At 43.7% G+C, this 25,000-nt stretch overlaps 3 protein-coding genes across 10 annotated transcripts in view; 1 reads left to right on the forward strand and 2 right to left on the reverse strand.

Moving 5' to 3' along the window:
• The window catches only part of pde2a (phosphodiesterase 2A), a 172,528-nt gene extending 162,437 nt beyond the window's left edge, over window positions 1-10,091 (forward strand). For all 6 annotated transcript variants that reach the window (XM_027016822.3, XM_081699590.1, XM_081699591.1 and 3 more), the window contains 12 exons: window positions 103-215; window positions 914-1,114; window positions 1,235-1,305; window positions 2,281-2,403; window positions 2,555-2,642; window positions 2,785-2,832; window positions 3,782-3,856; window positions 4,177-4,276; window positions 4,461-4,573; window positions 4,771-4,809; window positions 5,030-5,136; window positions 5,342-10,091. In XM_027016822.3, coding sequence (XP_026872623.2) covers window positions 103-215; window positions 914-1,114; window positions 1,235-1,305; window positions 2,281-2,403; window positions 2,555-2,642; window positions 2,785-2,832; window positions 3,782-3,856; window positions 4,177-4,276; window positions 4,461-4,573; window positions 4,771-4,809; window positions 5,030-5,136; window positions 5,342-5,576 — 1,313 coding nt within the window. In that variant the 3' untranslated portion in view covers window positions 5,577-10,091. The remainder of the gene's footprint in view (window positions 1-102; window positions 216-913; window positions 1,115-1,234; window positions 1,306-2,280; window positions 2,404-2,554; window positions 2,643-2,784; window positions 2,833-3,781; window positions 3,857-4,176; window positions 4,277-4,460; window positions 4,574-4,770; window positions 4,810-5,029; window positions 5,137-5,341) is intronic.
• cep57 (centrosomal protein 57) lies at window positions 8,393-16,317 on the reverse strand. 3 transcript variants are annotated; one of them, XR_003411079.3, is made up of 11 exons: window positions 16,122-16,316; window positions 15,189-15,342; window positions 14,308-14,475; window positions 13,977-14,098; window positions 13,291-13,485; window positions 13,109-13,204; window positions 12,825-12,905; window positions 12,505-12,734; window positions 12,240-12,384; window positions 11,500-11,801; window positions 8,393-9,049 (listed from the first exon to the last, which is right to left on the reverse strand). XR_003411079.3 is itself a non-coding variant. In XM_081699592.1 (10 exons), exons 1-10 carry the CDS (start codon window positions 16,161-16,163, stop codon window positions 11,589-11,591), a joined length of 1,440 nt encoding a protein of 479 aa, XP_081555718.1. In that variant the 5' UTR covers window positions 16,164-16,317; the 3' UTR covers window positions 10,127-11,588. The 3 variants fall into 3 exon arrangements, 2 of the variants coding, with proteins under 2 accessions (XP_081555718.1, XP_026872635.2); XM_081699592.1 differs by lacking the exon at window positions 8,393-9,049 and having other exon boundaries at window positions 10,127-11,801; window positions 13,109-13,198; window positions 16,122-16,317; XM_027016834.3 differs by lacking the exon at window positions 8,393-9,049 and having other exon boundaries at window positions 10,127-11,801.
• A 738-nt stretch (window positions 16,318-17,055) lies between these two features.
• Window positions 17,056-25,000, reverse strand: part of ecel1 (endothelin converting enzyme-like 1) — a 30,856-nt gene continuing 22,911 nt past the window's right edge. Inside the window, exons 14-19 of the mRNA XM_035534419.2 lie at window positions 22,338-22,405; window positions 21,875-21,999; window positions 20,010-20,075; window positions 19,515-19,610; window positions 18,530-18,606; window positions 17,056-18,361 (exon numbers count right to left, since the gene is read on the reverse strand). Coding sequence (XP_035390312.1) covers window positions 18,262-18,361; window positions 18,530-18,606; window positions 19,515-19,610; window positions 20,010-20,075; window positions 21,875-21,999; window positions 22,338-22,405 — 532 coding nt within the window. The 3' untranslated portion in view covers window positions 17,056-18,261. The remainder of the gene's footprint in view (window positions 18,362-18,529; window positions 18,607-19,514; window positions 19,611-20,009; window positions 20,076-21,874; window positions 22,000-22,337; window positions 22,406-25,000) is intronic.

Consider the following 25,000-nt stretch of genomic DNA (forward strand, 5'->3'; position numbering starts at 1 on the left):
TGTGTGTGAGTACTCATGAATGTGATTAGTGCTGACACAAGCACTCAATCGCCAATGCCAGAAGACTCACTAACACTGTCAATCTCTCTCTCCCTCTCCCAGAGGTGATTGGAGTGGCTGAGTTGGTGAATAAGACTAACGGGCCGTGGTTCAACCGCTTTGATGAGGATTTGGCCACTGCCTTTTCCATCTACTGTGGGATCAGTATTGCCCATGTAAGCGACACTAATACAAACAGATGACAGAGTCTCTGCTGTGCAAACGGTTTTACCTGATCAGCGTAAGAGGCCCAAAGCTGCAATTTATCTGTCAAGGGCCTGCCAATGAAGTCTTCATACATCACTATTGGTGCGTCAGGAAAGCCATGATAAATTAGAACTGTTTTATGCCTTATTCTACCACAAGAGGGTGCTGTTCGAGATCAACAGAACTGCGCAACAGATGTGCGGCAGTAGCACAAACGCAACACAAAAAGGAAAGAGCTGTAAGCACCGTGGAGCCACCGGCTATCCGCTGGTCCTTGTCGAGCTGTAGTTAACAAAGTGAAGTTTGTTAATTAGTGCTGTTATCACAGGGCTGAAATTCTGCCCCTGGACAATGCAGCAGGTGTCTTGCGAGTAGCGGAGGAGCCACAAAGCCAACAGAACTGAATCGATCGCGTTCGTTTTTTTTTTTTTTTTATCATGATGTTTTGAAAGCTGTCAAAGCACAGCAGAGGCCTGCAACTGAAATGAACGAACGTGCTCACGTTTAAATCCGGGATGTGGACGTGCACGTGTTTGCTGGGGGCTGCTTTCGCGGTTCACCGAGGCTGGCGGCGGATGCCCGGGTCAGGGCCGTGGGGTTGGGTCTCACGGCGTGACCTCTGACCCCCCCCCCCTCTCTCTCTCTCTCTCTCTCTCTCTCTCCACAGTCTCTGCTCTATAAGAGAGTGCACGAGGCTCAATTCCGCAGCCACCTGGCCAATGAGATGATGATGTACCACATGAAGGTGTCTGAGGAGGAAGTGACGCGGCTGCTGTGCGGCGGCATCCAGCCCGTCCAGAAGATCCACCAGGACTTTGCCCAGTTCACCTACACGCCTCGTTCGCTGCCGGACGACAGCACGCCCATGGTGGGGGGGTGGGCGTGGTCGTGTTTGGGTGGGCGTGGGCACTTGAGAATTTATGCATCAGAGCGTTCGAGGTGTTAAAAGGTTTCATCCTTTTTTTTTTGTCTTTTTTTTTCTTTCTAGGGCATTCTAAGCATGTTTGAGGACATGGGCTTCATAAACACCTACAAGATTGACCTGCACACGCTGGCCAGGTATGTGTGACTCACTCTCTCACCACCAGTGTAGGACCAGTGTCTCTCTCTCTCTCTCTCTCTCTCTCTCTCTCTCTCTCTCTCTCTCTCCCTCCCTCTCTCTCTCTCCCCCCCCCCTCTCTCTCTCTCTCTCATCCACCCGTGCGTGTCATTTCTGACGCCGGATTCGGTTCGGATTAAATCAGCTAATTACCAAGGCCTTTGTGATGCGAGTCGGAAGCGCTGACCCGCGCGATGCTTCAGAGCCGGATCAGAGGAACCCGGGCCCGCGTCATCACTCTCATCATCCTCATCATCCTCTGCCTCTCTTTTGGTTGGCCTGCCTGGGCGAAGGTCTGCTCGGTTTCCGCGCGCGTGATTAATTCCTCTCCTGATCCCGCCCCCCCTCCGTCGTGAAATCCCTCTCCTTGTCTACATCCTATAACCCCCCCCCCTCCCCTCCGCCTCCACCCTAAAATCTCTCTCTTCATTCTGAAATCCCACCCCTGCTGTCAGATCTAGGGGTGGAGACGCCCTCGGACCTTTTATATTAACCGCACGGTGTTACCTGGCAACTGCCCGGGGCCAGACGGCACGGTGTGGTCAGGGCATTGGGAGCGGGATGCCGTTAGTGGTGCCACGCTTAGTCCGAGCTGGAAATGGGAGAGCAGCTTTAATAATGGAGCAGGTGTCAACTGCTTGCTTGCTGCTGCAGCCACAGAGGAAGGGACAGAGATATGATAAAAGCCAGCCAAGCTGCTAGAGACACAGAGGATTCATACTTAATTCACACTTTATTGCACGGGTACTGATCTAAGGCTGATGGTGATTATTGTGATAATGTTATTTTTATATTGGCTGTATAGGTGTGCCAGACATTTCAGATGTTGGTAATAATCACAATGTCTGTAAATTGGTAGTTATGATGTGTCCTACCAAGTATAACATTGAATTCTGTGTGTGTGTGTGTGTGTGTGTGTGTGTGTGTGTGTTTAGGTTTTGTCTGATGGTGAAGAAGGGCTATAGGGATCCTCCCTACCATAACTGGATGCATGCCTTCTCTGTTTCCCACTTTTGCTACCTGCTCTACAAGAACCTAGAACTCTCTGACTACCTCGAGTAAGAATGAACACACACACAGAAAAGCTCTTCCTAAAAACAAGCTGAAACTTGCTGCCTGTTGTCTACTGTATTTCTGGTACTAATAATATGCACAATCACAGATGCTTAGTGATAAATCTTTTGTGTTCCCTTTGTCTGCTGTCTCCAGGGACATCGAAATCTTTGCTCTGTTTGTGTCCTGCATGTGTCATGATCTGGACCACCGCGGGACAAACAACTCGTTCCAGGTTGCCTCTGTAAGCACTGTGCTCTTCTTGTCTGGAGCTGCACGTTGGTTTCCCAAGCAACTGTTACTGTGGTTATAACTACGCTCTAGGGAACTGTGCTGTAGGAGTGTATAAAAAGCTTTGATGTGGATTTTTTTCCCTTTTCTTTCAGAAATCTGTTCTGGCAGCCCTTTACAGTTCTGAGGGATCAGTTATGGAGGTAAACACGCACACGTGCACATACACTCGTTCACACGCACGGTTATGCAAAACGCAAGTGCACATACACTCATACAAATGCAGACACACCCACACAAGCAGACTCACTCTCTCTCTCTCTCTTTCTCTTTCTCTCTCTCTCTCTCTCACACACACACACACACACACACACACACACACACACACACACACACACACACACAGAGAGAGACCTAAGGAATTACATTCAAATATGAATTTGTATTAACCTAAGATACGTACGCAGACATCTCTAACTCATATTTGATTATGTGTGAATGTGTGTCGTTTTGCTGTATTAAAAACATTTACAACACACTGCAAGGATTGCATCACTGAATGAAACTGTGCTTTGAAGACCAGAAAGTGGACAGAGCGCCCTGTAGAGTTTAGCATACTTCCGAATGCCTGCAATAACTGGGTCAGGTGTGGTAGACTAGCTAATCTCATCAGAGAGGTAGACTAGTGCTGGAGCTAATCTCAGCAGACTGGTAGACTAGTGCTGGAGCTAATCTCAGCAGATTGGTAGATCTCCGTGTATGGAGTTGGACACCCTAATTTAACACATCTGGCTGCAGTAATTAGACACTTCCCAATACCATAATTAGTAGAATCAGATGTGCTGGATTAGGGATGGGTTAAGATCTAATTTAAGGTATTTTATCCAAATTGGTATTGCCATGTGTGTGAAAGGCCAGTCCTGCAAATGGGAACTGATGGATACGGATACACTGCCTTGTAGGCACAGGTGAGATACAGCATAAGGGTGGGTTACAGTTACGACCATCTACAGCTACAGTTTGTTTTTTGTTTTTACAACTCGACCTCGACCTGTTGCAGAATCTAATTTGTGGGACTCTGCTGCCCTCTAGTGGCCATCCTTGAGTGCAACTTGGTGGGTAACTGCGTACGTCTTGTGTTTATTCAAACAGAGGCATCACTTTGCTCAGGCCATCGCCATCCTTAACACGCATGGCTGCAACATCTTTGAGAAGTTCAACAGAAAGGTGCGATATGCATGTGCTCCTACTACGTTTCTAGATCATATGAACTTAATTAATCACAGAGCAGGATGAAACAAGTGATAAAAAAAAAAGAGACGTTGTCTAGTACTTTATTTAAGATGTTCTATTAATGAACACTGCATGTATGTATGTATTTATGTAGGTATATAACTATTTTATATCTTGCATTAGAAAGCAAAAGTGCATTATTTTAGCATCTTAAATAAACAAAGTAATTCAATGCATTTACTGGCCAAGTGTCCTGTAGAAGTGCCACTCCTGTGGTCCTGATGTTGCAGTGTTTCTTTTGCTCTGGTTGCCAGGACTACCAGAGAATGCTGGACCTGATGAGGGACATCATTCTGGCCACTGATCTGGCACATCACCTCCGTATTTTTAAAGACTTGCAGAAGATGGCAGAGGGTAAATAATCGAGGGAGGGAAACAGGAGCCTGTTATGACTGAACAATGACTGAACACACCCTCACTGTATTATGATCTATACACGCTTAATAAAATCTTGATAATAAAAGTGTTTGGCCACCTTACAATGAAATGGACATCTTGGTCTGTTCTAGACGTCTCTCCTTCCTGTGTGTGTCCTTAGCTGGCTACAACCCCAGGAGTGTGACCCACCGTAGTCTGCTCTTATGCTTGCTCATGACCTCCTGTGACCTCTCAGACCAGACCAAGGGCTGGAAGACCACCAGAAAGATTGCCGTGAGACGCTCAATTTAGCCTTTTTTAACTTTTCCTTTATCTTGAGAATCTCCGTTCAATTTCAAAGACTCTGCACAAGAGTGAGACGAAACGGCAGCAGCAGCTGCTCTGTGCTCAGGCCCTTGGGCCGTCTCTGGCGCGTGTGCGATCCATATTTTTACTTTCTTGGCTTTTAACACTCCCTGTTTGTGTTCTAGGAGCTCATCTACAAAGAGTTCTTCTCACAGGGTGACTTGGTACGTACATGCGTGCGTGTGTGTGTGCACTATTATGTATTATCTTTTCTTAGAAGTGATTTCCATAAACATAAAAAAAGTTTTGTGCCAAATATTCGCTAGCCTTTAGTCTATTTTCAGGGTGTGTATTTGCGTTTGTGTAATTGTTTGTGTATTGTGTTCATGTGTGTTTGTGTGTGTGTGTGTGTGTGTGTACGTATGCGCGCGCATGTGTGTGCAGGAAAAGGCGATGGGGAACAGGCCCAGTGAGATGATGGATCGGGAGAAGGCTTACATCCCAGAATTACAGATCAGCTTCATGGAACACATCGCAATGCCCATCTATAAGTGAGGCTCTTCACATGCTTCACTTTAACTTAAATGTCAAGCAAAAGATGTCCACAACATACATTCATTTATTCAGGGTCTAATTCACCAAATATTTTGTAAATTCCTTCTGCCTGAAAAAAATGCTTTGTGACAATAGACTTATTATTATTATGGTTATTATTGCTGGTTTATTAATGCTTGCTCCACCTTTACCACCTGATAGGCTACTCCAGGAGATTTTTCCACGGTCGTCAGAACTTTACGAGCGTGTGGCAGCCAATCGCGTGCAGTGGGCGAAAGTTTCTCACAAGTTCACTATCCGCGGCTTGCCTAGCAACAACTCCCTTGACTTCCTCGACGAGGAGTTTGAGCTGATGCAATCCCAGGGTGCATTTGGGGATGACGGTCACCGCATGAATGGATGCCTAGAGGAAGACTGTGGCAAGAGAGACCAGTGATGTCACAGGCCATCCTGCTGACCAATGACCGATGACTCGCACTGAGAAAAGGTAGCCGTTTCTCCTTTTTGTCATCGTCACGGAGATGGTTTTGGAGGGAGGACCAGATTAGGACATTAACTGGCGGCTGTGTTGAGACACTGAAGTTTGTGGGCGGGGCATAGATGCTGCAGCTAATGATGTCATTTCCATGCATTCAGAACATTTGTGCATCAAGAACATTTTTTCTTGTTGGTAGAGTCCTCAAGTGCTTGGTGTAGCCTCGTGTTTTCATAAAATGTGTCAAAAAATATTTCAGAATGTTCTTTACCATTTACTTAACCCATATTTTGATAGCTGAACAAAGCCTCATACATTTTTTAGTTTTTATATTCCATCCTACTTTCCAAAACGTAATAAGATCACATCTAAATGTACATGTACAATGTATACAAGCAGATGGAGGGGGGGGGGGGGGGGGTTATAAATATTAGCCCAAATGTTTCTTCTAATAAGCAGCTATGTAACTGTTTCACGCTAGCTGTTCAGCTGTACCTGCGAATGCACTAGCAGTCTGTCAGGCAACATCTGCAGCTGTAGTTTCCCCCTTTGTGATTTATGGAAAATTATGACAATCAAGCTACTGGAGTCGATCAGAAGCCTATAGCTTACCTCATTCCTACCAGGCATTCAGACATAGATAAAGCTAAGGTTCATTTAGGGGGTTATAGTCTTTTGTTGATTTTCTGTATTTATATTGTTGTAGCTACACGTGCTACAGCGGAATGGTTTTCATCATGTCATTCCCCAGGAAGGATGTTCAGACGTGTCTCCTCTTTAGCCCAGTTCCCCTTTGCGTTTGGTTTCTTTTGGTCTGTACATCTTTCCACTAAAACACCAGCGCCTCCGTGACACTCGTTGGGTCAGTTGCAACGAACCTCAGGCTGAACTGTTGACCGAGCCCCTCAGCGCGCCAGTAGCTGGACCCTCTGCTCAAATCGAAATGCCGTCAGCTTCAGCCTCGTTCTGTCTCAGGCTCTGTTTTGGCAGCCAGGCCCGGAGCCCTGGGGCCTGCGCGACGGATCCCTCTGCTCACAACTTGGTCCTGGTACAGATTGGCTTTCATTCTCACCCATTTATTCTCATCCATATTATGAGATGCTGGAGGCTGTATCTATGTTGGATCTGAAGAAACAGAAAAAACAACCCCCCCCACAAGCTCTGAGTTGCACTAATCAGACATGAACGCTGCAGGTTTAGAAAGTTCTTGCCAGGGATTTGTAAAGGGGTTTGGCTGAACAGCTGAAGCCAGCAGGCACAACTCATTAGCGCAACCATCTGGGTGGCACAGGTTAGGATTTTAACTTTAACACCTCTGACACTAATGCAACAGTAACAGCATCTGTCCTATGCAAGGCAACTATGCATCACCATGCGTTATCGTAAGTTTACATGTGTATTACTGAAAGCTTTGATGTTTTTATTTAGCTTAAATGTTTGAACTCTCCTTGCTCTGTTGCTAGGAACCAAATTAATTATGCCTGATGCAAGTGTTAATCTACGTTGTGTTTGGCCTCCATGTTGTGTGATATCTTAATTTTAACCATAACAATCTCAGACTCATAATTCACAATTCTTCAGATCCAAAAATTAAAGTGTGTTGGCTTATGGCCAAAATCATTCTCCTGCAACCAAAAATATGCGACGGTGATATGTTTCTCGTACCACGTGACCCAGCTCAGACCATTCTGAAGACCTCCTTCAGATTCTGGCATGAAAACCCTTTACAGGACTTGCTGTGACTAACATACTACAGAGTCCAAAACTGCTTGAATTAAAGGTTTGTCGGAAGCACGAGACGTCTTAACTGGCGTAACATCAGCAGCTCCCCCACCGATGTCTCGCTAAGTGTTCGTTGCAATTAACCCAAAAAGCATGACCAGCTTCACTCTGCTCGCGGGATTTCGCAGTACCTGGCAACCGGACAGAATGTGGGGAATGTTGCGTTCACTTTGCAGAGGCGTTATGATAATGTGTACATAATGTCTGTACATGATGTGCAAGGGCTAGCAGGCCCTGTGAGGCTTGTGAAGAGGTTCCTTTCTCAGGCTGGCAGAACACGTATAAACATGGAATTGCCTTACCGAGTACGTGTTGCCTTGCTGAGCGGCTGTAAAGAAGAAAAAGATACACTGTATGAAATATATATATATATATATATATATATATATATATATATATATATATATATATATATATAATATATATATATAATATGTATGTTTGCAGTGTGTTCAGACTTATTTGCACAGGTGTGAAAGTAAATATATTTGCCAAACATGATACAGGAGGCCCACAGAGAGAGAGAGAGAGAGAGAGAGAGAGAGAGTGAATGTAACAGAAGACTGAGATTATGCAGGACATTGCAGTTAAAATGGGATTATATGTTAGCTAACAGTAATTAATCTATAATCCAACCCATATGGGTTCGCTAACGTTCGCTGTTAGGCCCGTCCGCTATGGCAGAGGTACCCATCTCCAGTCCTGCGGATTTATCTTCAACACACCTTAACACACATGTGTAGGTGCTATTGAAAGCTTTAATGAAGTGGATCCAGTGTGGTAGTTCGTGTGTTAGTTTAACTCTGCAGGGCCATAGATCTCCAGGACCGGATTAACTCTGGATTAACTCTGCAGGGCCATAGATCTCAAGGACTGGAATTTGTCATGGCTGTCCTAGAGATAAGTTTAGATGTGTGATTTTAGTCTGTCTCATTCGTTTTCAGTCAAACTGCCAGGTTATAATAAATCAATTTGCTTAATAATTAGCTTCAGTATGTTTAGAAAAAAAAAAAATCATTACATATATGAAAGACTTAATATGCCATTTTTATTAGGCAGACATTAGGCTGTCCATAATCTGCATATTCAAAAACAGTATACTAATCTGCAGTGTTAGGGCTTCCTGATAGTTTAGCTGCACTGGATACCGAAGGCAGCCGTAGCATGCAGGACGAGAGCACACTAGCAGTGGCACACTAGCAGGACCCGAGCACACCCTTCCGACTGCTGACATGACAGTCAGGACACCCACATACAACAGACCACCATCACCCACATAAGAATCAGGCCACGACATCTACAGGCAGAACACGTGGCCCAAAAACGTACCCTTTCCTTCTACGGCCTTAGAAAAGTCCGACCCATAACCCAAAGCTTGTTTTACTGCAGAAACACGCTACACGTACGCTGGGACTGTGGTGACCCTTCAGTATGAGAGGGGACGCCTGTTGGTATTTAGTTCAAGGTGAGGCTTAAATAGTGCTCTGAATTAACACCAGTCATGTGATCAGTTTTTCTGGTGATACATTTCGGGATTGCCAAGCCTTCAGACTGCGCGACTCTTCTCTGCAGGAGTCCTAGCAGTTTCTGCCATGAGTTTTCTGGCATTTTCTTTATTGATTTCTGCTGTATTGAGTTCCATCCAGGTAGCTCTGTGGAAAAAAAGAAAGAAAGTAAATTGTAAATTCTGGCAGGTGACTTGAAGTTTTGTTCCGATGCTTTCTTGGTGTTTTCTGTACATTTCTTCATGCTGTATTTTAAATTTTTGAACATTATTACACTTTCCTGCCTTCGATCTCTTGTGCAATATGCCGTTCCTACAGTACTGAGTTTGAACATGTCACAATGTGTAAATAATGTGTTTTTAAATTATTCCTTTTTACACATATTTTAATGAATGTTTTCTGGTATTTGTATCCGTAGGTGGCAATGAAATGTTTTGCTTTGGTCTTTTTTTTCTTCTTCAGTTACAATCTTTTCTCTTGTGCCAACCCCATTAACTTAGGAGAAATCAATTCTTTCTCTGAGCCATGAGTTCATGATGTAAATAGGAATTTAAAGAAACATTTCTCTATTCTATGTAATTAAAAGATAAAAGCAAAAGTTATTTTATCTATTTAAAATGACAATATGAAACAGTGTTTGTCTTTCTTTACTATTGGTGGTATTTTTCCTAGTCTTAGTGACTCTGAGGCCTTTGGCCCAGTTCTGGACATGAATAATTTTGATTAAAAAATGAAAACATGACAAATAACAGTTTAGGAATCACTTTGGTATTGTCCAATTCAAAGTCTAGTAACAGCGTTATTGTTACTTTATTATTCGTATTAAAAAAGGAAAAACAAATGGTGAAAAATGTTACTCTGTATGACCCCTTGATCAACATTTTATACCCAAACAGTCCAAAGTGAGAGAGTAATAATTATACTAAAAAGAACACATCAATCCACTTAAAGCACTGGGGTTAAAATAGGATTGAAGTGTTCCTTTATGTCTCTTCTGTAGTAGGGTGAAGTGTTGCTTTTGATGGTTGATGTGGCCTCATATGTAAACTCAGATGCAGTATCTGTGTACATATTGTACAGGCTGGCTTGTGTCTTTCATTAATCCAGTCAATGCAAATGGGAAAAGGCCAGTTATGATCACTGAGGAGAACAATTTCACTTTTTATCCAAATAAATTTCCTAAAATGGCTGCTGTGTGTGTTGTTTTCATTCAAGATTCAGATAAACTTTTTAAACGCAAAAATAAATACTTTATTTTAAAATGATTGAAAAGGAAAAGAAAAAAAAGTTTAAAAATGTGGTGCACAAAGCAACGTCTCACACACACACCTCTCCAACCCCATCAGCAGGTAGTTTCAAGGCAAAACTACAGCCCAACACGTGTCTTCTCTTTGCTGTTTAAATAAAGGTCCAGGTGATTTTGTCGGCTGCACATTATTTAACATGTTCACCTTTTTGGTCTTTTTGCTCTATTACTGTGAATTTCATAAAACTCACAAAGTAAAATGAAGCACTGTGAAGGAGTGCACCTCTCCAAGCACCTGAGATTAAAGGTTAAGTCAGCAATCTCCACCCTCCTGCACAGGCTTCCTGCTAGCACGGTAACAGCCTTTATTCCTGGCAGCTCACTTTGTGCCACAGACCGATGCTGCAATAATTCATAATTTCCATGTCAAAATGACTCCGTGTCACACTATGCATTGTAAAGGATTTTTACATACTTCAGAGAGGAACATCAGCCCCTAGATTAAGAGAGCAAACCAAATCCAAACTCCAGCCATCTACTCTACCCAAGTCAGTCACAGCAATGCTACTAACAAACTCCTGCAGCTTCCTCAACACTTGCGCACTGTTCCAAAGTAAAGGCGTTTAAAGGGCCTGGACCAATCAGCACCGACACGGAGTCCAGGCCAGAGACAACACGCAATCCAATTAACTAATTTAATCTGATTTTGTTTAGCCCATAATAGACAGGTTCACCACAAACCACTGTGTTAGAAACTTGATTTTAAGAATGCCAACAATCACAATTAATGCATTCATTCTTACATGGTGCTCTGACTGGAAAGGGTCTCTGTACACAATCACTGGCTATCTGCACAGTTCTTCTGTCACCACTGTTTTATTTATTTATTTATTTTTTTTACAAGGACACCGATCAGAAGAAGACACGGTTTTGGTCCGTTGTTTTGGTCAGTTCTCTTCTGCTGACTGGCTTCATGACAGGAACAAGCAAACCGTGGTTCTTTAAAGAAAGACCATGTGACCATTTTTGCACATGTTAAATTGGTGGTGTGGGTCAGAACTGGTTAACATGGTCTCAAAGTGGTCTTAAACATTTAAAGCCAGTCAATACTCAAGTATGTCCAGAACTCGAGTTGCAGTCAGTGCACTTGATCTTGTGATTAATCTTGTTTCATTCTTAGTGTTGGGAAATAATTTGAATATCGTATATTCATCAGTATTGGATGTCCTGAAATTAGTTGACAGAATAGCCAGGACTGTTACAGAAACCAACATACAACCTGACAACATCAGAGAAACCAGCCCCGTGCTTTGAGCATCAGAGTCTCGTAGTGGTCCTGGATGAACTACACCTGGTAAATTCTCCAATCTGGAGTTGAACAAGATCAGACCAGTCCAATCTGGTCTAATCTAGTCTGGTGCAGGCTCCCTGCCTACACCGTTAGTAATCCCAGGAGAGTTGATCCGCACGCAGGGACGTCTGGAGCGAGCGCATGTCTTGCAGCAGACGGAGACTGTCTTTGCTGCGTTCTCCCGGTCGGGACTTCACCCTCACGGGTCGGGCCGAACAGCCGCGGGTGCCGACTGTCGTTGTGGCCGCCACTTCGCCATGACGCGGACTTCGTTGACGAGACTGCTTCTTTAGTTTCTCCATCTGAGAGAGAGAGTTGATATTAAAAGTACGATAAAAAAAATCTAAGTGTTGCTTTTAGGGACTTTTTTAAAAGGTTTGTTTAGGGAATGTTTAAGGGAAAAATATTAGAACAAATTAAAGTCACTGTAATCAAGGTTACAAGTTGCATGCTTAGCACTTAGCCTACCTTTCTATGGGCTGTATTCACATACACAATAATTGATGGACAGACAGAACTGAATTTCTTCATTGGTTAACACAGCCAAAGCATGCTGACATGTTTAGATGCAGGACAGTCACAAAGAGATTTTCTTTTTAGAGGAACTAATGTAATACTAGCTTACCACGATGTCCAAAAAAAACAAAAAACAAACAAACCTACTTTTGGTTCTACTTTTGCTTCAAGTACCCAGAAAAGTCTGATTAATAATTAGTACACTCAGGTAAAGGGACACTAACCACAGTTTGGTGGCGTCGGACTTTAGCGATCTGTTCTCCTTTCGCTTCCATTTTCTTCACCAGGGTCTCCATCTCTCTCTCCAGATCCTGCCGAAGTCTATCTGACCGGCACTGCTGGATCTGTTTAGCCAGCTCCTGGTGCTCGCTGACACACACACACACACACACACACACACACACACACACACATTTCATGTGATCTATAGACTTAAACCGTCATAAAGCATCCCTGCATGCAGAAACGCATGCACAGACGCACACTTACAAGCTCATGTGCCCAAACTCATCTTGCAAGGCCAGCAGCAGGTCAGAGAGCTCTTCACTACAGGAAGAGGAGGAGCTACTACTACTTGAGTGATGCTCAGATGGCCCGCCCATGCTGGCCAAGGGCGTGTTCCCAAGTACGCGGTCGTTACAGAGCTGGCGGTTATGCTGCTTTAGGAGGTGAAGAACATGCTGGACATTAGCACGGACAGAGTGACTCGCCCCGGTTGACTGGAGACAGAGGGAGGGGGGGAATAAATGTGTGTGCATAACTGCTGTATTACTGAAGTGTGTGGTTGTGTGTCTTAGTTACAGCCATACCATTCCAGCAACGAAAGGTACATCCCCCAAACTCAGTCTGTAATGCGGCTGTGCGTAAGAGGGTTGTTGCGCCAAGGACTTCTGGAATTGGGGAACAGAGAAGATATAAACCCACAGCTGCCCCTGCTTCAACACACGAACCCACAGCTTAAGGCGAGCTGCAGCACATGGAAATTGGGTGGAAATCTGCTGGAATATTCCTTTAGGAAACCAACAATAATATCAGACAAAATAGACAGTCCAGCTGCCACCAGTATAGCAGATATTATTTTAGCTTTTGTTACCTTTGAGACAAGTCTCTTCTTCGCCTTTGATGTTTTGGGTGGGCAGGGGGATACTGACTGAATAAGGATACGATTGGCTTCAAGACCTGTCTGTAACTGAAGCATAACCAATGAAGATAAGAGGAAATATTACAGCTGTAATGATCTAAGCCTAAGCCATCAAAGTCAGAAGACTGCTCCACCTGAGCAGCTCTGTCCTGTACGAGTTTCCTCTGGTGCTCCTCCTCCTGCAGTTTCCGCTCCAGCTCACGGATCTTCACCTCGGCCATGTTCTGCGTGTGTGTTAGACGCCGGTATTCCTGCTCCAGCATGTCCAGCTTCTCCAGCTTCAGCCGCACGTCCAATGCGTCGGCCGTGTCCGAATCCCGCACGCACACCTGGGCAAGGTCAAACACCAGATACTACAGGCTCGTATAGATCCCAAAAAGTGGACGAGCTTACACACATCCCAAACCCCACAGGCTGTAGTGGATGAGCTCACAAACATCCCAAACCCTACAGGCTGTAGTGGACGAGCTTACACACATCCCAAACCCCACAGGCTGTAGTGGACAAGCTCACAAACATCCCAAACCCTAAATGCTGTAGTGGACAAGCTCACAAACATCCCAAACCCTACAGGCTGTAGTGGACGAGCTTACACACATCCCAAACCCCACAGGCTGTAGTGGACAAGCTCACAAACATCCCAAACCCTAAATGCTGTAGTGGACGAGCTCACAAACATCCCAAACACTACAGGCTGTGGCTTCAGGAGCAAGAGTGGACGCTCCACTAAAAGTAAAATGCAATGGTGCTCAGTATTAACCCGTGGGGGGCAGCCAACAGTCAAGCTGGAAAGAGCTTGCATGGGTGTATGCATACTAACCTGATGTTTAAGCACAGCAGTGCGGTCAGACTCAGTGTTCCTCACCAACTTCTTCATGTAGTCCAGCTGCTTCTCCAACAGGTTACACTTCGCCTCTGCTGCCGCCAACTGGGAAACTAGCTCTACACACACGCGCACGCACACACACACATTTGGTTTTTAACACAAATATGCTAGTACACACACACATACACATGCTCATGGGCACACACACATGCTTGATGAGAGAGACCTAGAAGAACAATGAAGAAAGAAAAGTGTCATATCTTCAGCCAAACCAAAGATGGGCATGCTGCAGTTGACCAAAGCACCCTCTAGATGGCAGTCTAACCTTGGTTCTTGGGTGCCGCTGCTTTACAGCTCTCATGCCCTCTGTCCAGAGCGCTCTGTGCACCAGACGTTTCTCTTGAGAGTTTCCAGAGGTTCTGCTCCGCCTGAGCCCGCTCTAGCTCCAGCCTGCGAATCTTCTCCTGCAGGTTCTTCAGAGCAGAGAGGATTGCTACACACACACACACACACACACACACACACACACAGCCATGCACAATCAGTAATTTTAGTACAAATTCACTTTACCATAAAATTTTAAACTTTTTTTAATTTTTGTCATCCTCCCTCTAATAAACAATGTAGCGATATATCAGCATTGGGCCTGCCAGTGAGGCGCACTGATCAGGGTGACCTCACCTTTTGCTGCACCTCTGCCTCAGCTGTACACTTCATTAGTGGTATAAACCCTTGGTCAGATGCACTTGCATAATGTACATCCTAAACCGGATCTTTTGTGATTTGCTAATCACAATTTTGATTTGGACTCGATTAATCGTGGCATCCCATTCCCCACCCCAGATCTCTGACACCAATGAAGCTTGGCTAACAGGCATGGGTTCAAACCTCACTCGCGTGCATGCAGTACAGACTCAGGTTTAAATAATTAAGTGATCTTACAGAGGACACAGGATTCACCTTCTATTTATCATATCCCTGCCTTGCACCCCCCCAATAAACCCTCCATCATTCGGAAGGGGAGAGCTCGAGCTATAGCGGAGCAGCTAAGTGTGTCAGCACTATCAGGTGTCACCGGTGGCTACCATGGGAAATGCTACGACAAACCAGAGTATGCACAGGTCTGTCTCTATGTGTGTGCATTGACACTACCACTGAGCGCACAGCTTTGAAAGCTGTGGGTGGAGGAGGGTGGGCATGTGTTACCTCCACTGCTGCTCTCTGGAAAAGCTTTAATGGGTCTTGTTGACTGTATTACGTTGGTGTTGATGAAGGGTTGACCAACAGGGTAGTCAGCATAGGAGGTCAGGGATGCAGTGTCAGACATCACCCCGTTTCTAGAGGGTACCGTGACCACCTCCTGTAGACAAGATTGTGCAGATAAAGGCATTTACATCTCAGGGAATTGGTTCATTGGTTCTGACTTCTTAAAGATACAATACGCTGCAGTCATTACATATTAATGCACTACATTTTTTTTTTACACAACCTCCTACAAATCCGACAGATTACAGCCGGAAAATTAGCTTTGAATAACACTTGACAGTCTAAAAAAGGTGTTCATAACACTTATTCGTTTAACGTTATCCATTCTCACATTCTAAACAAAAAAAGGGAGACGAATATTTATAGATCAGCGCCAAAACATCAATTCTCCTCAGCAAACTTTGACAAAGTTAAGCTAGCTTGTTTAAAACCCATAACGGACATTTGCAGATCAACGCTGCTAACATTAGCCAGTGTTCGCACTTGCAGGTTTCACCATAACAATCCACCATTTACTACTTCGTACACGCTCCGCTGCTCACCTTTTTACCAGACTCTTCCCCCCCCCCCCCCCCCTTCTCCAAGCTAATTTTATTCTAATGGAGCCACTCTATAACAAAAGAAAATACACAGCTAACTGTTTTTGAGTAGTACGGAACTGAAAACAGGATACAAGGGAATGATACGAACAGGTCCGAAGTGACTGGGGAAGTGTTGTGGAAGCTAAGCTATCTGGCTAAGCTAATATCTAGCTAGATTATGTTGCCAAGCGCGTAGTAGCCACAGCGACCCAAGATAGCTAAGCTAACTAGGTTAGCTAGGAAGTAAAGCTAGCTAACCTAAGGTGTTGATGACACTGGTAAGCGTAGATACCTTATCGCGCTCTGCGACCGATGATTTAGGCGTTGTATCCATTAATTGTGGACAATATGGTCCAGAGGTCTTAAAGTATTATTGCAAAGTATTTACATTTTAGAAATTTCCTAAATATATTAACTAACTGGTCTGCAAAAAGAGGAAACTAAATCTCATCCCGCGTAAAACATGTGAGGTCAGCACCAACAATAGCGTCGCTCAGGACACGTTTTAAAATAAAAGTCATAAACATAAACTTACATTTATGATCGCTAATGGAAAATGAAAATAATAATAATAATAATTATTATTATTATTATATAATATAGTATTAATAACTACGAAAACTAATTGCTATAACAATTAATATTAACAGTAACTGGAAGACGCACATACTACACCAAGACTACTATGACCCTTATTTGTTTATTGAAAACATTAACAAACTTCAGCAAGTCCAGCGTTCCTCCAGAATCCTGGGTACTGTTGTCCTGAAGATGTGTAGTTTTAACGTTTTTATGACGGGTTTAACTTTTTAGTGAGAAACATGCTTTTTAAGACAGATACATTTAAAAGTTTTCTTTCTCATATACTCTTTACAAAGGTTTTTTTTGCCCCACAGGTAGACAGTTATAGAAAATTAAACATTTCATCATAATAATAAATTTGTGATATGCTTGTCTTGAACATATAAGACTATATATATATATATATATATATATATATATATATATATATATATATATATATATATATATATATATATATATATATATATATATATATATATATATGGTTGACATAATACAGTTTATTTTTCATTTTCTTAATATTCTGAATGCCTGGAAACAGAAAATCTTGAATCAAGATCAGATTATATAAGACTCTCAGATCATATAAGACACTCACGCATGCCCTTATGCTGATCATGTTACAACAAAGAAATCACAAAGTCTGTCTTTTATCCAAGGAATACTGGGATTTGCATTTCATGATGTTCCAACTTAACCCGACTTCTACTGTTTTTTATTATATTCTGTTAAGCAACCAGGAAAGTTTGGAATGCTATTGGAATACAGGCCAGGCTGGTAATAGAACAGCCTCGGTCCCTTGAGTTCAACTTACATCGTTCCAAGGTCCTGCGTAAAATGTTTGTCCGTTCAACATATGGATATAAATCCCACTTATAATTACGCACACATACAATTTGACCAAATCCAGACAAGGCCAAGACAAAACTTGACATACAGGTAAGGAGTTTGACAGCCTGCAGTTTCACACTGAGCCAGGAGAGGGCACCAGATTGCTGCATTTTTACAACTGACGGTTGACACGCAAAAACCTTTTGGTTAATTTCAAAAAGTATTTTAATATATCTTACAAAACTATAAGCTGCATTGCACTCATAATGCAAATATCTACTCATGGAGGGAATTGTTTACAATTAATAAGGTACATTTTTGATAAGAGTTTCAAGGGTTGTTATAATTTTGGGAGTTTTGTTTGCTGCTTGCCTATATGAAATTTAGCTGAAAGAAATGTTTCGTGAAAAAAATACACAAACATGTGCGCGCGCTTGCATGTGCACACACATAATTTATGGAAACTAAGACAATAACAAGCTACTTCTTAATGTTCAGAAACCACACAATGACAAGACCCTGCATGCAACCATGACCATAGCCTCATTCAGAGCACATTAATCAATGAATGTTATGTATTCAGATACAAAAATAAATAAATTTGAAACTATTCTTCAATACATTTAATATAGAAAAAATAATATTCAAGCTTATGTGCTGATCATGTATATAAAAAGCATTGCTGAAGAACAGATATTAGAGATACAGAAAGGGAGTGAAGGCTCATGGGTACTCAGTTCTGTATAAGTGAAGATGAATTGGAATGGCAGTAAGGACTGTTAATTAAAGTAAAGACTGAAGGTCGAGTTCTTGTGGGAGAAGGGTTTGTTGCAACTTGTTTTTCTCTTTGAGCTCAGTGATAGGCTGTTAGGGCAGAGAAGAATGACAGATGGAACTCTGGTTCCATGGTTGCTTGGTAACTTCTGGGTTCCTCCTGTTTGCAGCAGCAATACCAAAGACAGACAAATAAAGTAGGGCAGGTGAAGAAAGGTCAAAGTTCAGCAGCACAGGTCACGTTACCAGACGGAACATTTGTTGACAGGATGCATAGGTGAGCCCTTCGGACAATGGAATACGCGACCAAACTCATCAAACTGAGATACGCTGCCGATAACTCTGTAGAGATTGAACAATATAAAAACATACAAAATCAATTACGTTTGGTTAAAATTATGAATGTATCATTTAGTATACACAGTGGAGAGAGTGAGTGCCTCTGTATACACATGTGTGAATACACATATATGCGTGTGTGTTTGTGAGAACATCTATGTGCATTTTTACCTGTAGTGTTCTGGGGCATGTTTGTCAGTCAGCAGCTGAAGGTATATGGACTGGGACCGCCTCTTCATGCACCAATTCTGTTACGATAATGGAGGACACACATGTCAATCACTAGCAATAATCCATAAAACTTGTTTAATGCTCTAAAATTCCCTGCAACTTCCTAGATATCCGACACCCCCCAACAGACAGACAGTGAAGCCACTCCAAAGATGTTTATCTGTGAATACATCTAAGCAGGTAAAACCACAGTTCAGCATATTGCTCCAAAATTTAACAAAAACATAAATGGACACAATAAATGGACACAACATAAAACTGCATTCATTCCAAAACAATAAAGCATATCTGCTCAGAAATGCAATTGAGTGAAAGGGGCGCGTAGCTGTAACAGAGGGGGCGTGGCTGAGTGTTGTTAGCCTCACGCTTGCATACTAAAAAAGGTCAACAGAAAAGCATGGCGAGAAAGCTTCTGATTCAGTATCCAGCTGTCCTTTGGCTTATTTATGCTTTATTCTTCCATTTCTGTTGAGAAAAAAAGGAGATGGTGCCGTTCCTGTAATCTTCCTCCCTACTCATAGTCTTCCTCCCTCCCTACCCATAGTACTCCCAAAGCGCTTAAATGTATTACAGTAAACTTTTTTTTTCTTCTGCCAAGAATAAATCGTTCTGGCTACAGGTGACAGAGAAATGGTTGCCACCCAAAAGCACTCTATAAAGTGACGAAGGCTGGTTCTACCGGACTCACGCAAACAGAGAACACATCAAATGCAACCAATCTTCTAAAACCAATCCAACCCCCGTAAACCATTCCCTTAAAATCAACAGCCAAAAACCAAAGGCCAAAGACAAATCATCTAAGTCCTAAAACCAATCACCTGCCCCCGAAAAGCTCCGTAAAGGTTATGACCTGTTGGCCCGTGGGTCCTTGGTTTGTCACATGACATAAATAATGAGGAGGCATGTCTGTGAGGTCCGTCAGTACCTGGGCAAACGCTATGAACAACAGCTGCTCATGTGTGTATTTGAGGCCTGGGAGAGGTCTCTCTGGACCATGTTCTCTGATCCACTTCTGATAGGCCTGCAGAAACAGAGACAGACAGACAGACAGACAGCATGAGGGAGCGAGAGAGAAAGAGAGAGAGAGGAAGAGAGGAAGAAGGAAGAAAAGGGGAAAAAAGAGGAAATAATTGAAAGGCAGTCAAATAGGAGTTTAGGAAGAACAGAAGAAAGAAAGACTTGCCAACGCATGATATTTTTGTATATAAAAATCCAGAATATTTAGGAACAACTGGCTTTAGGTCTAACTACAGAGGAAGGAATAGAATGGAAAGATGTGAGCAGCAGGAAAAGATAGAGAGAAAACAACAGGGGAGGGGTGTGGCGGTCAGCAATAATGAGAGGTCAGGCCAGTTGCCATGGCAGCAGGAGTTCTAATGTCCTATCATGTTGATTGACTGACAGGTAGATTGTGGCTTACATAGTAGGAGAGTTTCAGGCCCCCGAGATCAGCAATGTTCTCGCCAAGAGTGAGACGTCCATTTACCTGCGCACACATGCACACCCACATCCACACAAGCGCATGCATGTGTACACACACTCACGAATGCAAATGCTGTATATCCACGCAGTCTTCTAAATAATTTTTTAATTACTTTACTCAAAACTGACGGACTAGCTTGAATCATACATGTTCAAAAACATGTGATACGCGTATACGCCGATCAGCTACAACTTTAAACCCACTGAGAGGTGAGGTGAATAACATTGCATCTGTCATTACAATGGTACCTGTCAAGGGGCGGAATATATAAGACAGAAAGCGAACAATCAGTTCTTGAAGTTGAATGTGCTGGAAGCAGGAAAAATGGGCAGGTTTAAGGATTTTGACAAGGCCCAGACAGTGATGGCTAGACCACTGGGTCAGATTGGGTCAGAGACCTCTGGGTCAGACTGGGTCAGAGACCACTGGGTCAGATTGGGTCAGGGACCACTGGGTCAGGCTGGCTCAGAGACCACTGGGTCAGGCTGGGTCAGAGACCTCTGGGTCAGATTGTGTCAGAGACCACTGGGTCAGACTGGGTCAGAGACCTTTGGGTCAGATTGGGTCAGAGACCACTGGGTCAGAGACCTTTGGGTCAGACTGGGTCAGAGGTCTTGTGGGATGTTCCTGGCATTCAGTGGGGACAACCAGTGAGGTGGAAAGAGGGTCATGGGTGCCCAAGACTCAACACATGGGCAAAGAAGGCTGGGCTTTCTGGTCCGAAGACGAGATACTGTAGAGATACACATACTGCTGAAAAAGTTGTTGGCTATGACAGAAAGGTGACAGAACACACAGGGCATGGCGGCTTGCTGCGTATGGGGCCGCAGATCGGTCCAACTCCGAAAGCATCCGCGACGGGCACGCAAGCATCCAAACTGGATGAAGGAGAAGGCGGCCTGTTCTTATGAGATGCGTCTCTTTTGCATCTTGCGGATGGTCGTGTGCGTGGGGAAGAGGATGAACCATGGGAGGAAGGCAGTGTGATGCTCCGTGCAATGTTCTGCTGGATAATCACAGGGTGCAAAATTCCCTGCAAAAATTGTTCTGGAATAGTTTGAGGAATGTCACAAAAGTTCAAGGTGTTGACTTGGCCTCAGAATTCCACAGATCTCAGTGTGATCGAACATCTGTAGGACGTGCTGGAAAAGCAAGTCTGATCCGTGGAGGCACCACTTCGCAATTACAGGACTTGCTGCCAATATCTTCAGATGCCTCGATGGTTCAGAGCTATTCTGGAGGCAAGAGGGGGGCCTACACAATATTAGCAGGCTGACTGGACCGCATAGTAAGTATGTACCGGACTGTACACGCAACAGTGATTCAGCCAACCGTGCAGAAGCATTGTGACTGAGATTCTGGGGGAAGCTTCTTTTCCCCTGAGTCAGCCACTGCCCTGGTACATCTGCCTCTCTTTCCCTGTGGAACACTCCCTGTCTCTGCTAGTTGTGAACGGCATTATATGGGGGGCTAGAAAGCCGCCCAGGCTGTGTTTTCTCTGAAGGCATGTAGGGGGCGCACCATTGAACAGCTGCTGGCGTCTATACAGGAATAACTAGTGTGCTGTGCTGTTTTTAGGTCGTGAAGTTTGTCAGAAGTTTGGTTTCAACTGCCAATAAAGATAAACACCCACTGGCATCTGGATCTGATGTCTGTTTGTGTGTGTGTGCACGTGCATATATGTGCATGTGTTTAGGTGTGTGTGTAGATATGTGTGTGCGTGTCTCTCTGTGTGTGTGCATGTGTGTAGGTGTGTGTATGGACATGTGTCTGCCTCTGAGTCTATGTTTTTCAACACTCACCCTCTGGTTATAGACGGTAAAGTTGTCATACAGTTTGATGATGCACTCTGCTTTCTTCTGGAACTTCCTGTACGATTCCTCAGTCCACCACTGCTTCAGGTTGCCATAACGATCATACTGCCCACCTTTTAGCACACACACACACACACACACACACACACACACACACACACACACACACTGTCAAATGACTTACCATTTGATAACAGAATCCCATAATTTTTCTATGGGACTAGACTGAAAATACTGAGAAGTCCACTGGTATAATAATAAATGATGGGCTGTGTTTACAAAGAGCTGCACTCATTCAGTGCTGTCCAATCAATATAATCCGGCAAGTGCATATCAAAAAAATCTCTTTCTCTCTCTCTCTCTCTCTGGCTCCATCAGTTCAGTTCAATGCATTTGAAGGCTTTATTCACATATATTAAGTTCTCAAGTACTATGTCTCATTCGGTCTCACCCCAGTCATCATAGCCATGGGTTAGCTCATGTCCAATAATTGCTCCAATCCCCCCATAGTTTAGAGACCTAAAGCAATACAGAACAAACAAAATGAGTTACAGTTCTAGATTGTGAGCACTAGGTGGCAGTGCAGTGCCTCACGAACAAAATTAGTCAACTTTTAGGTATGGGTGCCAGAGTACCATATTCAGATATGTGTGTGTGTGTGTGTGTGTGTGTGTGTGTGTGTGTGTGTGTGTGTGTGTGTATGTGTGTGTGTGTGTGTGTGTGTGTGTGTGTGTGTGTGTTCGTGTGCGCAAGCACATTATTATTCCTTTTTGTGAGGGAAGATCAATACAACGAAGAAAGTGTCAGCCTCTGATTAGAGCCATTCCCACAATGGCCTTGCACACACACACACACACACACACACACACACACACACAAACTTTGTCATTGTTAAAAGTCTAGGACCTTTCTCACATTGACCAAGAGAGGAAAGTAGTTTTTCTCAGGCCACCCACCCACACACACACACACACACACACACACACACACACACACACAAGGGCAAAGTCTTCTAAATGATTAGAGCTGATTGAAGCATTAAAAGCCAAATGTTGGAGGTGTAAAAGTGGGGATGTCGCGTTTGAATTCATAAGGACGTCCCAAGATGGTTCTACCCACTGCCAAAGGCTCCAGGACCTGATGTGTATCTTCAACAGTGACCACAGTCCTGCTGGGCCTGAAGATGAGACATGTGTGACACATGCCACAAACGGTCTGAGGTGTATGGGGGCATACGGAGAAGCCGAGACACATAGAAACTACACTAACCACATACACAGACTTGTAAACGTGATCTCAGTAAAAAGCAAAAGATAATAAATATCTGAACAATCCAGCAGTTAAAATTAAAATTAAGTTAAAATGGCCACAACAAGGTTATGTATTATTTCACTTTGTGATTCAACCAAAATGCATTTAACTCAGCAGTTGGCCATGTTTAATGTATCAGCCATGATAGACTCTTGAAAATCAGCTGCATGGGTCCATGGAAACATTGTGTTTAGCCTAACCAGAGTGGTGGACTATTTGGAAGCGGCATGTCTGCAGCTGTGTGCACTTTTAACGAGTGAAAATGGAAATGAAATTGTGTACAACTTATAAAACATAAAATGATAAGGTTTTACAAATCCCCCTCTCTGGAGGGTTCTCTGCACAGCAGGGTGCTCCCACGGGGGTGGGGCGCTCCCAGCACCCACCGACACTCTGCTATAAGTATATGTGCTATTGCACAGAGCAATTTTGAAATGTCGTCTATAGCACTACGCAAAGGTAGTGGATCTCTAGTGGGTTTGAAAATATCGCTATAGAACTATAGAGCAGGTCAGCCTGGGGTAGTGTGGGATTGCGTGGAATACTGCTGGCCTCTATAGAACAGTTCTACTGTGTAGTGGTATAGACTGGCTCGGTATATAGCTGAATAGGGCAGGTTAGTATGGACTGAAATACACTGAGTTTGTAGGTCTGGATAGCGCTGGAAAAATGTTGTATAAAGAAGTCTACAGTGAGTTGGTGTAGAATAGACAATAGGGAATAGGGAAGAGTGGTATAGAGGGGTCAGGTGTGAAGTTATAGAGAGTGTACAGGGAAGAGTGGTATAGAGGGGTCAGGTGTGAAGTTATAGAGAGTGTACAGGGAAGAGTGGTATAGAGGGGTCAGGTGTGAAGTTATAGAGAGTGTACAGGGAAGAGTGGTATAGAGGGGTCAGGTGTGAAGTTATAGAGAGTGTACAGGGAAGAGTGGTATAGAGTGGTCAGGTGTGAAGTTATAGAGAGTGTACAGGGAAGAGTGGTATAGAGTGGTCAGGTGTGAAGTTATAGAGAGTGTACAGGGAAGAGTGGTATAGAGGGGTCAGGTGTGAAGTTATAGAGAGTGTACAGGGAAGAGTGGTATACAGTGGTCAGGTGTGAAGTTATAGAGAGTGTACAGGGAAGAGTGGTATAGAGTGGTCAGGTGTGAAGTTATAGAGAGTGTACAGGGAAGAGTGGTATAGAGTGGTCAGGTGTGAAGTTATAGAGAGTGTACAGGGAAGAGTGGTATAGAGTGGTCAGGTGTGAAGTTATAGAGAGTGTACAGGGAAGAGTGGTATAGAGTGGTCAGGTGTGAAGTTATAGAGAGTGTACAGGGAAGAGTGGTATAGAGTGGTCAGGTGTGAAGTTATAGAGAGTGTACAGGGAAGAGTGGTATAGAGTGGTCAGGTGTGAAGTTATAGAGAGTGTACAGGGAAGAGTGGTATAGAGGGGTCAGGTGTGAAGTTATAGAGAGTGTACAGGGAAGAGTGGTATACAGTGGTCAGGTGTGAAGTTATAGAGAGTGTACAGGGAAGAGTGGTATAGAGTGGTCAGGTGTGAAGTTATAGAGAGTGTACAGGGAAGAGTGGTATAGAGTGGTCAGGTGTGAAGTTATAGAGAGTGTACAGGGAAGAGTGGTATAGAGTGGTCAGGTGTGAAGTTATAGAGAGTGTACAGGGAAGAGTGGTATAGAGTGGTCAGGTGTGAAGTTATAGAGAGTGTACAGGGAAGAGTGGTATAGAGTGGTCAGGTGTGAAGTTATAGAGAGTGTACAGGGAAGAGTGGTATACAGTGGTCAGGTGTGAAGTTATAGAGAGTGTACAGG

Source organism: Electrophorus electricus, chromosome 17 (assembly GCF_041902795.1).
Source record: "Electrophorus electricus isolate QZ-2024a chromosome 17, ASM4190279v1, whole genome shotgun sequence".
Taxonomy (NCBI): Eukaryota; Metazoa; Chordata; class Actinopteri; order Gymnotiformes; family Gymnotidae; genus Electrophorus; species Electrophorus electricus.